Genomic DNA, 15,783 nt, shown 5'->3' with positions numbered 1-15,783 from the left:
ATTAATAAGAAGGTAAATAAACCTACTTATTATTATTAAGTCTCTCTTATCAATAATATACAATACAAACGCGTAGCACATGCGATTATAAAAAGGAAAAAACATCTTATAGTCATACATAATACCTAATTCTTAAGCAGTTTCCTTGTAAACAATAAATAATGCATGGCGTATTCAAAAAGCGTTTCTTTAAATGGAACAATAACATAAACGGGACACAAACATTTCAGATGCCTGCATCCTTTTGAATTTCGCACAAAATAAGTATATAACGTTCTTGCGATACAATATACTTAAATATATATGCAAATCCAAAATGGAATGGATCCAGAGCGTTCGTCGGATCATTGTCCGAAAATAGCTTTTGTTGCCTAACACTTGTATTGAAACCAGAAACACGTATAGTATGTGAGTCACCTCAAATATGTTCATGCGCAGATTCATACAAAAGGCTACCAATATCAAACTATAAATATTTGTGTAGATATTAATAGCAACTGCTGATTTAGAAAAAAAAACTAGTATAATCTACTGCAGTTTTCAATACATTGTAAAAATTATCCAAGGAGATTAAAGAGGCTTCATCGAAGAACTTCGGTATAGGGTTTTTCAAAAAAGAAGCAGTTAGCCAATTATTTAAGTCTTATATTTACATAGTTAGTCCAATCAAAATACACACTTTAAACATTCAACACACATACTCGTGATACATATTTATGATGATACTTTTAATAGATTTATCGGCGAGTGGATTAGCTAGACGTAAACAACGTGGCATGCACGGTCAGGTGACATTACCGTGATATTGCTGAACGAACTTACAATGTAGCGCTACACCAATTGTGCCGTTGAAGGTTTAATGTCCATTGGGTCGGAGGGTAACAGTAATCAAGTATTGCTAAATTAGGTACTTATAATGTAACAGTGGCGTAACGTGAACTAATCTAGCTGTAGGCCCTTTTCTTTCATTGTGTATTGCCAAAGTAATAAAAAGGGTTGCCTCCCGCGGGGCCCCGCCCCGATAAGTGCGAGGCCGTGGGCGAGGGGCCGCTTCGCCCACGCCTAGTTACGCCACTGCAACGTAACGCCATTGCTCCAAATGTCTATCTTGTAGCTCGAATCTGTTCATCGCCGTAAGCGGCCGAAGACCATGAATTTTTGACTGCTTTGTAAATGAAAATGTATTGAACTTTTGACAATGGATCCTGACCACTATTATCATAATAATTATTTTTCTAATTAGGTACCTACCTAATTAAGATCTACTGCATGAGATAACCCTGTTTTGACTATTGTTTGTCTGTGATATTATGATTAGAGTGTGTATTTTTATTGAATTTGTATGCCAATAGGCACGACATAATAATACTGAAATATTTATTTAATATCTTACAAATACAAATAATTTATCCAAAAAAGTATTGTACAGTGGTTGCTCTTAAACATACCTATTTTGAACAAATAAATCTTTGAATCTTTGAAGCATTCTAGCAGTCCTAAAAATGTGTTCTCGTTTTTGAAGACCCTACAAGGTTTTTTACCCTCTAGGTTTTACAGTGATGTTGAACTTAGAATGTAACGGTACAGCTTCAAATCCAGACTTTAAAGCAAAAAATCTATTTTTCCAATAAATAAAAAAAGAATTCTGCTAGGCGTCGTAAGAGATTTAATAGTATCAGTAAATCTACAACTCCGAATTCGGTCCCATTCCCGAAAAGTTATCTCCCCTCTTCTCTCTTGAGTAGCTCGAACACGAGGTCCGAGGATGCAAAATGATCTCGCAAATCTCGCTTCCGCTGGCGCCCCCGCGTCAAATACCCACGACTCACATCCTCCCGATTCGAATCTACGGACTAGTACAGACTTCATGCGCAAAGTGTAGTTGTGAAGTCGCAATTCTCACGAGACATCTTCTGTCTCTTTTGCACAGTATTACTAAATAGAAAGAGATGTGTAGTGAATTGGTTGAGAGATGAATTACAGTGACAATTGAGAACTTACAGTGTGACGCCGCTGCTCCAAATGTCGACTTTGAAGCCCGAGAACTGCTCAGCGCCGTTAGCGATCTCCGGTGGCTGGAAGGCGGGCGAGCCCTGCCCAGTGTAGCACGTGTCCTCCGGCAAGAACATGTCTAGTGCCTGCAACCAGAATCCTTAATGTAGTCTGGCTGGAAATTTGATGTGATGTTAATAAGACTATCGGTAAGAAATCAGTTCTTTTTTTTTGCAAAACCTTCAAACCAAGAAACCAATACTTTTTTTCTCTAAAACCGCAGTTCGTTTGGTACGCAAAATAATAACGTAGCAACAGGATACATAATTGCATACCACCAATAAATATGTACTAACGCTATAATTCAGAAAGCGGGTTGTACGTAATATAATTTAAAAGTGCTTGTTGCTAGGCCTATTTGAATAAAGAATATATTGACTTTGACTTATACACGGTGGCAAAAAAATAAGTGCATTCCCGTTGCCAGGGAGGTTTTTGGATTATACTGGGCAACTTTTACTATGGAATCAACCCCGAAATCGCAAAAAAAAATTTGGCTGTTTTATACATTTTGGCTGCTCCATTTTCCACGGGAGGGCAATATTTGCGATACGTGATTGGTCCCATAGTAAAAGTTGCTCAGTATAATCCCAAAACCAATGGGAATACACTTATTTTTTAGCCACCCTGAATTGAGATTTTTGAGATGTAAGAGCAACATCTCGACCTATAATCAAAGAGACTTCTATCTAGTTCGATTGTATTGCCCAATAGCTGTGTCTAAAGAGGATTGCATCAATAAATCATTACACAAAACTGACAATCCACGATCTACTCGAGCTATCTATTGTCATCTTATTTATGTGTTGCGATATTTACCTGGCATTGGATAACTTTTATTTACGTTCTGTATTAATTGATTGCGCGATGACGAAACGGTACACAAATATTTAACTATCTATCAACATAAGGGAATGTTGGATTTTATATAACTGTAATTTAGATACCCTTGATGAATGGATAGAAAATGGGCGTGTCTACGAACCTGAAGGTCCTTAATTTTAGAGGTTTGAATTTCGGTAAAGGCAATTATTTAGCGCGTATATTGAATTTATAATACATCCCGACGTTTCGAACTCTTTACAGCGTTCGTGGTCAACGGGTTTTCATAGTTTTATTTCATGAGTAACTATCGCGGTAACCGAAGACAATATTATGCAATTATTTAGGTTTATCACTATACCTCGTTTTTTTAGCATTAGAGAAAGAGTAAACAATCTTTACTCGTATTTTTATTGAAAAACACGGAAAAATAAGTCACAGCAAATATGTAACAATTATATAGCTAGGAGTCTTATACTCTTTTGACTTCATATTCCTAAGTAATACAACTAGGGAACAAATCAAATTATTTTATGAAATATTTGTTGATTTGTGTTTTTTAAGTAGTAACACTACTATATATAAATTATAAACTGAAATAGATAACATACACTAAAGAAAAAGTGAGCGAGTCCACCGGTGGCTGAGGCGGGAATCAAACCCGCGTCTTCAGCTTACGCGGCTAACGTCCTGTGTCCTGACACTAGACCACCCGGCCACCAAAAATCCAGGTTCAATGTTTTTCCCTTAAGTAGGTGATTATGGATGTTTTCCATGTAATTATTTATCTATTATACTAGCGACCCGCCGCGGCTTCGCACGGGTTACACAAAACCTTAACAAATTATATACCTAAACCTTCTTCAATAATCACTATTGATAGGTGAAAACCGCATGAAAATCCGTTCAGTAGGTTTATCGCGAACATACATACACACAGACAGACGCGGCGGGAGACTTTGTTTTATAAAGTGTTAGTGATTCATATATCGTTCAGTGTATTATGGACTAGGTCGAATTGCGTAAAATTAATCTAAAATAATGAATAATTTAAGATAAAAAAACAGTCATGAATAATTTTTAGAATCACCTCAGCTACACCAAAATCTGTAATCTTCAGCGTGGAGTCGAGAGTCAGCAGCAGGTTCCCCGGCTTGATGTCCTTGTGCACAACTCCCTGCCCGTGCAAGTACTCCAGCCCGTCTAGTAGCTGCGTGAAGTAATCGTGGGCTTGCTGCTGCGGGAACTTCTTGCCCGGACTTGACTCTAACATGTCCTGGTAACAAAGAAATATGCCACTTGTTTAAACCTTTAAGAGGAAATGGGACGGCCGCTTCAGTGGCGTAGCTAGGCGTGGGCGAAGTGGGCCGTCGCCCAAAGGGGGCCTCGCGCGAGGCCTCTTCGGGCACAGTGAAAGAAAAGGGCCTCGCGGATGCGATTTCGCCCACGGCTAGATTAGTTCACGCTACGCCACTGGGCTAATTCTCCATACAAACGTAGTCCCCATTTTCCTCTCTGGATATTGACATTTTATTTTTTTTACATATTTGATGTATATTAATTAACCATAGCTTTGTCCCTACGTTTGACTTTTTTGGATTTTTTGATTATAGCAAAAATTAGGAGCGAAAAACAGATTTCATACAAAAAATTTAATACTCCTAACTATTATAATAATTAAAAATTCGATATAATCAAACGTAGGGGCATAGCTGTGGTTGATATACAACAAATTGTGACAAAATATTTTCAATAATGTTAATATCCAGAGGAAAATGAGGACTATGTTTGTATGAAAAGCCGATTTAGCGCGGGTCCTCCACTTTCGTCTTAATGCACACAAAATAGTCAAGGTAGTGAGTTCAAGTCTCCGTGGCGCTCAATTGTCCTACTAATGCGACCGTCTGAGAGGTCATCACTTAAAGCTAGAAAGGCATAGGTCTCACAGTAACCCTTACAAACACTTTCTGAGCAACCGAGTAGTAAGGGCTTGGAACAAACTCCCAGAAGACGTAGTTTCAGCACAAAATGTAAACCAGTTTAAAAATAAATTAGACAAGCATAACACTAAATCTAATACTCGTTCATGATAACTACATATCTTTATGATTACTGGATACAGGCCATATCAGTTGCCATAACTGCCTGTCTGCTTATTAAATAATAATAATAATTCATGAATCTAGTATAACTGGATCGGTCATGAGGAGTGGGGGAAAATGACCGAACGGGATAGTCTTATGTATCTTTCAGTAGGAGTAGCAGAGAAAGCGCTGTTATTGTTTGTCCTTGTCATAGTTTCACTTTTCCACCGCTGCCACAACCGAGGTTGTGGCAAACAAATAAGTACGTGACATGTCATGTTTGTTCGTTGCTTGTTTAATTATCGTTGTTTTGTATGAAATTGTGCTTTCTCTTATGAAATATAGTGATGGTTAGCGTTTTGAATGCTTGAACTTTAATAAAATACTGGTGAATTGTTCTGTAATCGGCTGTAATAGCCGCTCTGAGCAAAAATATGAGATCATAACCTTTCACACGTAAGTACGGTATTTTACACCTTCCTCTTAACGCAATATGTGAGAATAACATCGTAAAATTACGTTACATTAAAAGCAATGTGGAATCAAACGATTTCAATAAAAATATCACAATTATTTACGCAAATTAACAAAACATTTGTAAAATTATCCGCCCAAATTACGTAGGTAGGTAGGAGTCTGAGAAAAGCCATTTTTAAACTTCTTCTTAATTTAGCTGCATAACAATCATGTTAGGGATACCAGATGAAAATATCATAATTTTATGGGTAATTTTGACCTCGAAGTTTTTTCGTACTTCTAATTCCAAAAAATAAATAAACAAATGTTGTGAAGATTAAATGTGGTGTACATTAATTGGTGTGATTGCGATTTGTGATTTCTTTAAATTAAAACCCATAATACATTTGTTAAAGTGTTAAGATTAATGTTTGTTAGATTAATAAGATTTTGTGCTAGATTTCGCTGTACTGGCCACAAACTGAGTGCGTACAACGTATGTCCCTGCCCAATCGTTCGCTAGATGTCGCTGTTCCCACGGCAAACTAGGTAACGATATGTTATTATAAAATGTACAGGGATTATTCATATTATTTTTAATAACTTAATTTCTCGCTAGATGTCGTTGTACCGGCTACAAACTAGCTAACGACATTCCGCTGGTAATTATATATAATAAGATTGTATTTTTAATTAATGTCTTCTTTTTGGAAAATAAATGTGTGTTGAAAAATTGCATTTGCGTTTTCGTTGAATGTGAACAACACGGAAGTTAAACATTGGTCCTTACGAATCGGACAGTTTTGGCGCTAGTTGCGACTAAATTAAAAGTCAGTGCGTGGAGCCATTCTTCGCTTCGTTCCCATAGTAGCAGTGGATCGCTGTTCAGAGGGATACGACGGAGACGAGAACGAGTTCAGTGAAGCAGCGTGCAGTGGTGCCATCTAGCGGTGTCCAGGCTGAGTCACAGGCGGTGCGGCAAGGACGCATCCGTCAGGAGAGATCAACGAGGAAGGAGCTCCTACGTCACAGTGTTGTTTATGTTCAGTTGAGTGATGCAAAGTGAAGACCGTGAGTACTCTTAGAATTATCATTTATGCAAAATTGAACCTTAATTCATTGAAGATTAAAACTTAGAGAAAAAAAAGGAAGTGTCAAGATAATTTCAACTAACATCTAGTGAATTTGGGACTTTAACTATTTCGTGATAATTTAATTTGAACTTAGAAAAATTACTAACTTTAATTTAAGGACTTAGAATAGTTACGGTAAAAACGGAGGTACGGGGAATCCATGCCCGATTTTCTACAGAGTCCTAAACACTTGTAAAAATTTTTGAGAAGTTGAATTGGACTTAGAATTATTTGGTGTTGTTTGTATGATTTTAAGCACTTGTAAAAATTTGCGGAGTGGAGATTGTAGTTAGAATATCTGTTATTAGGTATATCAGTTGTGTTGTTTACAAGTTACCTGACACTTACTATATTTAAAATTTGTAAGTTAAGTTGAAGTTGTGTTCACTATGGAATCATTAATTTCTTATCAAGAGGAAATCTCAGACCGCATTTCTAAGGCAAAGGTTAATTTCAAAAAGTCACCAAAGGATCGGATTACACAAATTTATGTGGAGGGAAGATTAGAACTGTTAGAACAATTGTGGTCAGAGTTTAGAGTTGGGCATAAAGAACTATCGCAAACAATAGACAAGACGTTGCTAAAATCTCAAGACTACATTAAAAAGGATGTTTATAATACAACCGAAGAAATGTATATGGAATATAAGTGCGATTTAAAACTCATTTTGGCTAATCTTCAGCCAGCAACCATAAGTAAATCAAATGAACTTAGTGTTGTGAATAATGACCAAAGTCATATTCGTCTACCAAAGATTAGTATACCAAGCTTCTCAGGCAAGTACACCGAGTGGATAACATTTAGAGATCTATTTGTATCCTTAATTCACAATAATAGATCACTAGATAACGTTCAAAAGTTGCATTATCTCAAGGGGTACTTGACTGGGGAGGCAGAGCAAATAATTAGGTATACACCGACAACAGAGGCAAATTACACGACGTGCTGGAAGCTATTGGAAGAGCGATATAGTAATAAAAAGTACCTTTCTTATAGCATTTTGAAACGTTTATTAAACCAACGTACCGCTAATACGGAATCGGCTAGCCACTTAAAGGAACTTTTGGATACGTCTTCCGATTGCTTGAGCGCGTTGACTAATTTAGGGATTGATGTATCTACTTGGGATATTATTGTTATATATTTACTATCGTCAAAATTGGACCCAGAATCTCGTAAGCAGTGGGAATTAAGTGTCACATCGAATGTAAACCCTAATGACTTGCCCACATTCACACAATTCAAAGATTTTTTGGCCAGTAGGTATCGAGCTTTAGAGTTTCTTGAGCCTGGAAGTAAAGGGAAAAACATGTATGTTAAGCCATCAACTTCTAATGCGACCAGTTCAAAAACGTTTTATGCTAACGATTCTGTAAATGTAGTGTGTGAATTTTGTAGTGAGAATCATAAATTATGTTTCTGTAAAAAATTTGCTGCGGAAGATTATGAAAAAAGACACGAATTCGTAGCAAACAATCGTATATGCTATAATTGTTTAGGGGCCAATCATTCTGTACGGTTCTGCCAAATTACCATGAATTGTCGCATTTGTAATAAACGGCATCATTCACTCCTTCATCCGAAGGGGATTTCAACTTCAACTGCTCATGTAAGGAACGTAGATCAAGCAGTTGCAGCGTCCTCTGAGGAAATTGTTGAGATAGAGGTGGAGGCTGGTAGTTCAGCTAACGATATTACGTCGCAATCGCCACAAGTAACTCTATTCACTAAAGGAAAGGTAAAGCACCAAGTCCTCTTAGTTACAGCTTTGGTAAAAGCCGAGTCTAAGACAGGTCAATTTCAAATTTATAGAGCTTTTATAGATCAAGGGTCTGAATCCTCATTCATTACAGAGGCTACAGTACAAGGATTAGGCCTAAAAAAGATTCCCATCAAGTCCACAATAACGATGTTAGACGAAGCATCGGTAACGACAAGTTACATGGTATTATTGAAACTCAAATCGTTGATAAATCCGGATTTCAATGTTCAGTTGATGGCATATGTGTTGCCGAAAATCACAACGATGCTCCCTGCACGCAAGGTAGATGTGTCGGAATGGCCACATTTACAGAATTTGGTTCTGGCTGACCCCGGTTACGGCACACCAAATAAAATTGATATTTTATTGGGAGCAGAAGTATATGCCCAGATACTGCAGGAGGGTGTAAAGAAGGGTCCTATTGGAACTCCAATAGCGCAGTGTACTAGTTTTGGATGGATCTTGTCTGGAGGTTCAGCAGATAATAATGAAAGGAAAATTGTATTGCATGCACAAGTGGATACGGACAACGAAATAATAAAACGGTTTTGGGAGATGGAATCAGAACCTTTATTAAACTCAAAAGAGATGTTGACGACCGAAGAACAGCGATGTGAAGACATCTTTGCAGCTACAACTACACGAGATAACCTTGGCAGATATGTAGTTAAATTACCATTTCGTGACGAGAGTCCAGCCTGTAAAGAAGGAAATTCAAGAGAAATTGCTATTAAGAGGTTAAAGTCACTGGAAAGGAAATTTGCTAAAGACAATAATCTAAAAGAAAAGTATACAGCGGTTGTGAAAGAATACTTACAGTTGGACCACATGGTGTTAGTCCCTGCGGCTAGAGAAAGTGAAAATCAGTCTGTGTATTTACCTCACCACGCTGTTATAAGGGAGGATAAGTCAACTAGCAAGGTCCGGGTGGTATTCGACGCATCCTGTAAAAATGAGAAAGGTATATCCTTAAACGATAGTTTAATGGTTGGACCTACACTACAGCCGGAGTTACGTCATCTCATTCTGCAATGGAGAATGCATCCCGTATGTCTGATTGCAGACATAGTGAAGATGTATCGCATGGTAAGAGTGGCTGATCCGGACGCTGACTATCAACGCATTGTATGGAGAGATAACCAAAACGAAGAAATACAAGATTATAAATTACTAACAGTTACGTTTGGAACAGCATCGGCACCATATCTTGCTGTGAAAGCACTTAATCAGGTCGCCGTTGACCATACAAATGAACACCCAATAGCAGCAAAAAGAGTTGCTAGTAGTTTTTATATGGATGACCTAATGACAGGATGTGAAACCATAGAAGAGGGTATAGAACTTTATAAAGACATGAAGGCTCTGCTTAAGAAAGGAGGTTTTACTTTGCAAAAATGGGCAAGTAATAAAGAGGACGTACAGAGAACTATAGATTTATATGAGAAGGGGGAGAGAGTGCTGGAAAGGGAAGTACGGAATCAGGAAATAAAACAAGATAATATAGTTAAGATTTTAGGACTTACCTGGAATAAAACGAAGGACGAGTTTCAGTACTCAGTCACATTGCCACCTGTATCTGCTCCTGTAACCAAAAGGAAGATTGTATCTGACGTCGCACGACTTTTCGATCCTTTGGGTTGGATCGCACCATGCGTTATAAAAGCAAAAATATTTATTCAGCGGTTATGGTTAGCTGGTACAGGTTGGGACGAAGAACCAACAAAAGAAATATTACATGATGGGTATACTTACCGCGAGGAATTGAGTCAACTGTCCGGCTTTATCATTCCGAGATGGCTTCACGTTCAAGCAGGTGATGTCCGTGTGGAGTTGCATGGGTTTTCAGACGCTTCTAAGCTGGCGTTCGCTGCTACATGCACCTTCGAGTGATCAGTGGATCAGGGGATATTAAAGTTCAGCTGGTTGCAGCCAAAACTCGAGTTGCTCCAGTAAAACAAGTCAGCATACCGCGCTTAGAACTATGCGGTGCCGTACTGCTAGCGAAGCTGTTAACGGAGGTCGCAAAGGTGTTAAATGTTCCGAAGAGCAACCTAAGAGCTTGGACAGATTCAACCGTCGTTCTTGCATGGCTAAATAAGCACCCCAGCCACTGGAAGACATTCGTGGCCAACAGAGTTTCCGAAATTCTGTGTCTGCTGGAACCTTGTCAGTGGTCCCATGTTTCGACGAAGGAGAATCCAGCGGATTGTGCATCTCGTGGAGTTCGTCCAGCAGAACTAATCGGCAATTCGTTATGGCAAAATGGTCCTCAGTTCTTACAACAACATGTTATTATATACACCAAGCCAACTGACAACGAAACACACCTGGAAGAAACTATTAAATCTCATCACGCTCAGCGTTTAGTAGATGAATGTATACTTAGTAAGTATTCGTCACTTCAAAAGCTCATAAGAGTAATAGCTTATTGCAGGAGATTTCTGAGATCAAGAAGTGAGAGATTGGAGAAGTCGAGAGCGCGAAGTAACCATTTAAACGCGTCCGAAATAAACGAAGCTCTAAGCACCTGCATTAAAATAGCTCAAAATAATGAATTTAAACTAGAAATTTCCCAAATAGAAAAACACGGATTAATTAAAACTAAGACTTCAAAAATTTTGTCATTCACGCCGTTCTTAGACGTTAAGGGAGTGCTTAGAGTAGGGGGCAGGTTAGCAAAACTGGATGAAGAAGAGGATATCAAACATCCAATTCTGCTGCCACATACGTCACCCTTGTCAAAATTATTAGTCGCCAATGCACATAACAAAACTCTGCACGGGGGAGAGCGGTTGATGCTTAATTACCTACGGGCTGCATACTGCATCATAGGTGCAAAAAATCTAGTTAAAACCCATGTGCATAAATGCATTACCTGTGTAAGAAACAAAGCAAATATGCAAACCCAACTGATGGGCTCCTTACCACGAGTTAGAATTACTCCAGCCAGACCCTTTTACCGGAGCGGAGTAGACTATGCTGGTCCAATTCATTTAAGGACGTCCAAAGGCAGAGGTCACAAGGCTTATAAGGCATATATCTGTCTTTTTGTATGCATGGTAACCAAGGCCGTGCATATTGATGTTGTTAGTGACTTAACTTCTAGAGGCTTCATCGAGACGTTCAAACGCTTCGTTGCGCGTCGTGGCTATTGTGCTGAACTCTATAGTGATAATGGCACTAATTTTGTGGGTGCCTCCAAAGAGTTAAGAGACTTATTTCAGTCAGAACAATCAGCCATGGTTCAAGAAATTTCGGAAGCCTTGGCCACGCAAGGAACAACGTGGCATTTCATACCACCTCGAGCGCCCAACTTTGGCGGATTATGGGAGGCGGGGATAAAATCCACCAAGTTTCATATAAAACGAGTCATCGGTGAGTCAACTCTAACCTATGAAGAGATGGCCACTCTTCTTAGCCAAGTTGAAGCCTGCTTGAATTCTAGGCCAATATCAGTGCTGCCTAGCAATCCCAATGATCCAAGTCCATTGACTCCCGGCCACTTTCTTATCGGAGAGGCTCTAGTAACAATACCAGAAGTTAACTATAAAGAGTCCAATATCAGTTCCTTGAAACGATGGCAGTTGACTCAGAGAATGCTGCAATGCTTTTGGCGCAGATGGTCGAGTGAATATTTAGTACATCTATTGCATCGCTATAAATGGGCGGTCAAAACTCCTGAGCCAGAAGTTGGTGATATCGTTTTAGTGAAGGAGGATGATTTACCGCCAACCAAATGGCTATTTGGTAGAATCGTTCAGAAGTTCCCCGGGTCAGATAACCTGACCAGAGTCGTGTCCTTGAAATGTGGGAACTCCATAATTAAACGACCTACCTCTAAATTGTGTATATTACCTGTTTCTAGTTAACTGCTCGTGTCCCGCATGTTTATTACACTTAATTATTATTTATTAAACTAAACTAACCGTCACGTCACGGTGGGCGGTCTCTCTATAGAAGGACATTCTGTCCTTGGTGGGCGGAATGTTAAAGTGTTAAGATTAATGTTTGTTAGATTAATAAGATTTTGTGCTAGATTTCGCTGTACTGGCCACAAACTGAGTGCGTACAACGTATGTCCCTGCCCAATCGTTCGCTAGATGTCGCTGTTCCCACGGCAAACTAGGTAACGATATGTTATTATAAAATGTACAGGGATTATTCATATTATTTTTAATAACTTAATTTCTCGCTAGATGTCGTTGTACCGGCTACAAACTAGCTAACGACATTCCGCTGGTAATTATATATAATAAGATTGTATTTTTAATTAATGTCTTCTTTTTGGAAAATAAATGTGTGTTGAAAAATTGCATTTGCGTTTTCGTTGAATGTGAACAACACGGAAGTTAAACAACATTTTATTTTACGTTTTATTTACTAAACATGTTTAGTTTTGTACCACCTGGGCGAATTATAGGAGGTATTTCATTGTTTATACGCCTAAAAAGAACGGCCCATTGACATTTTATTTAACAATTTTTTAATACCGTCAAACAAGCTAACTTTGCCTCCAGGGTAATCGCCCCAACGTGATATCAAATATTGGGGTAATTTTTACCAATATGGTATCCCCACGTTTATGACGTCATCTATGTCTATCCCTTACGGGCGCACGCGTATAGCTGGTCTATGTAATGCTAGGTCTATGTAATAATTCTTCTTAGGAAAAACATGCAAAACGAGGGTTAAAATTTGTTGTTCTTGACCTATGTGATTATGTAATGTAGTTATTTTTGTGGAAAATGAACAAAGTCATGACTTTTTAGTATGGATTGTATAAATTATGAATTATGAAATATTGATGAGGTATTATTTGATCTTGTAAAATAAGAAAAAACTCAATGATTGTCAAGGGTAAGACAAATTAGTTCTACAAATAGAATTTGAAAAACTTATTTGATTAATGATATAGATTTGCATAGTGTGTTTGGTCACTTTTTCAAGGGTCGCACAGAACCCTTCCTGTACCACTGTACTGTTCCGTACCATTACGCAAAAAACCGGCCAAGTGCGAGTCGGACTTGCGTTCCAACTTGGAACTTCCAAGGGTTCCGTACATTACACAATTTAAACAATGTATTTTTTATGTGAAACGTCTTTAAAAAACCCTTTAAAAAAGGTTTTCCCGAGGTAAAGAACTATTTTGGTTATTTTTTTTTTTTAATTTTAGACTCAGTAGTTTCAGAGATAAAGGGGAATGGTCATTATTGCCTATTTTCTTGAATAACTTCTAAACTGTTTTTCCTAAAATTATAAAAAATATATATTTGAGATTCTCACAATGAGCTCTTTCATTTGATATGTAACATGATATAGTTAGAAAAACTTCATTTTTTAATTTTGTCATTTACCATTAAAGTGGACCCGATGTTTAAAATTCATTTGTTTACGTTACATGTCCTTCTTTGGGTCACAAACTTACATATGTATACCAAATTTCAACTTAATTGGTCCAGTAGTTTCGGAGAAAATAGGCTGTGACAGACGGACAGACAGACAGACAGACAGACAGACGCACGAGGGGTCCTATAACGTTTCCGTTTTTTCCTTTTGAGGTACGGAACCCTAAAAACGGCAAAAAATCACGTTTCTTGTATGGGAGCCCCACTTAAATACTTAATTTATTCTGTTTTTGGTATTCGTTATAACAACGAAATACATCATCTGTGAAAATTTTAACTGTCTAGCTATCACGGTTCATGAGATACAGCCTGGTGACAGACAGACGGACAGCGGAGTCTTAGTAATAGGGTCCCGTTTTTACCCTTTGGGTACGGAACCCTAAAAAACATTATCATATTAAAGTTTCTAAAATGTAAATGTGTGATGAACTATACTTATACCTCTCTCCCTCTACTATGCTGGCTAGTCAAAATCATATACATAATACATATGTTTCTGACTATATTAATATCTCAACATGACAAATCAACTGACTAAATATTGTATTATAAACAGACATTGTTCAGTCAGCAGCAGAAGTTGCTAAGCGGGCAAGGTGTTCAAAATTACCTTGACACACTCTTATTCTCTAAACAATAAAGTCGCGTCAAGATCATTTTGAACACCTCACCCGCTTAGCAACTTCTGCTGCTGCCTGTTCATTATCTGTTTACAACAAAGTATAACAATAATGGCAAGAAAACATTTTGCAGGAGTACCTTTACAATAACTGATAAATAACATGAGAGTTGTTTACATCAAAATCTAATAATAAATAGGATTCCACTAAGTCAGCTCAAAAACAACTTTGTAATATTAATGTCAGACTTATTTGAAATGGCAAAGTAAATGTAAACAACAACGTGTACACTCAAGCATGTATAAAATGTATAGTGCTAGCTGGACAGTAGGAAATATTGATCCTGTAAACAGAGGAAGGTCAAGCGAACACTCAACTTGCTGGCCAAACATATATCAATATTAGACAAACAGTGTTGTTTAATTACTTCCTTGTTGTTATGATGAAATTGTTTACTAATAAATGTATAAATTATATTGGAGAATATTATCTATACAGAAATAGATAATAAACAATAATGTTCTCATACATGATATGAATTAGATAATTAACAATAATGTTATCATACAAGATCTGATTGAATGAATGATTAATTAATTTAAATCATAAATGTATTTAACTAGGTTCCATTACAATTTTATTAGTCAATAGATGCGGTTTTTTTATTAAAAGGTAAGGTAACTCACCTGTAGCACACCCACACAGAACTCCATGACAAGGTACATCTTCTGTTTTTCATCATTAAATAAAACATCGACTAGTTCTATCACATTCTTATGTCTAAGTATCCGGAGCAGCTGTATCTCGCGCTGCACATTCTGCTCTCCATTGGGTATTCTGCGAAGCTTACGCTTCTTCAGGATCTTCACCGCGCGCCGGCACAGCGACTCCGAGTCCAACATCTCCTTGACTTTCCCGTACGAACCCTCCCCTAATATGTCCCCCATAACGTATTTCCCGACCATTTTGCATTTTTTCTTCTTACTTCTATAAATTATATCTGCACTATCGACTCTATGGAAAAATAGGTTAGTTTGGTCTAAATTAAGATCTAGGTCCTCGATCTGGTCGTCGTCCAGCCAGGTGACGGAGCGCAGCTCGGGGCTGCCCTCCAGCAGGTTTTCCTCGCTCTCTTGCGGCGCGATGATGCTCGCAACTTCGTATTCCACATTTTCAGCATCTGGAAGACTTTCACTACTACTGATTTTTCTGCACATTCTCGGATCCATTATCTATCAAAACAATACATTTGGAAAAATGTCTGTGAATCTGTGCGTATTGAAGGCCGCTTTGCCACAAATTTAAGCTCTTTTCTAGTCACATTGAACACTATTTCTCAATCGAAACGTATTGAAAATGGATGGGTATAAAACTATTTCGTTTTCTAATTTCGATAAATGTAAATAAAGCTGTAAGTAAACCGAGAAATTCGACGAAACCACAAGGAT

At 37.9% G+C, this 15,783-nt stretch overlaps 1 protein-coding gene across 2 annotated transcripts in view; it reads right to left on the bottom strand.

Annotated features, from left to right (window-relative positions):
* The window catches only part of LOC134743035 (serine/threonine-protein kinase STK11), a 33,603-nt gene extending 17,820 nt beyond the window's left edge, over positions 1 to 15,783 (bottom strand). For both annotated transcript variants that reach the window (XM_063676306.1, XM_063676307.1), the window contains exons 1-3: positions 15,022 to 15,783; positions 3,965 to 4,150; positions 2,002 to 2,138 (exon numbers count right to left, since the gene is read on the bottom strand). In XM_063676306.1, the coding sequence (XP_063532376.1) occupies positions 2,002 to 2,138; positions 3,965 to 4,150; positions 15,022 to 15,564 (866 nt within the window). In that variant the 5' untranslated portion in view covers positions 15,565 to 15,783. The remainder of the gene's footprint in view (positions 1 to 2,001; positions 2,139 to 3,964; positions 4,151 to 15,021) is intronic.

The sequence above is a fragment of the Cydia strobilella genome, chromosome 7 (genome assembly GCF_947568885.1).
Source record: "Cydia strobilella chromosome 7, ilCydStro3.1, whole genome shotgun sequence".
Classification (NCBI taxonomy): domain Eukaryota; kingdom Metazoa; phylum Arthropoda; class Insecta; order Lepidoptera; family Tortricidae; genus Cydia; species Cydia strobilella.
Note: the sequence above shows the minus strand (reverse complement) of the source record. Positions and strands in the feature narration are given on the sequence as shown.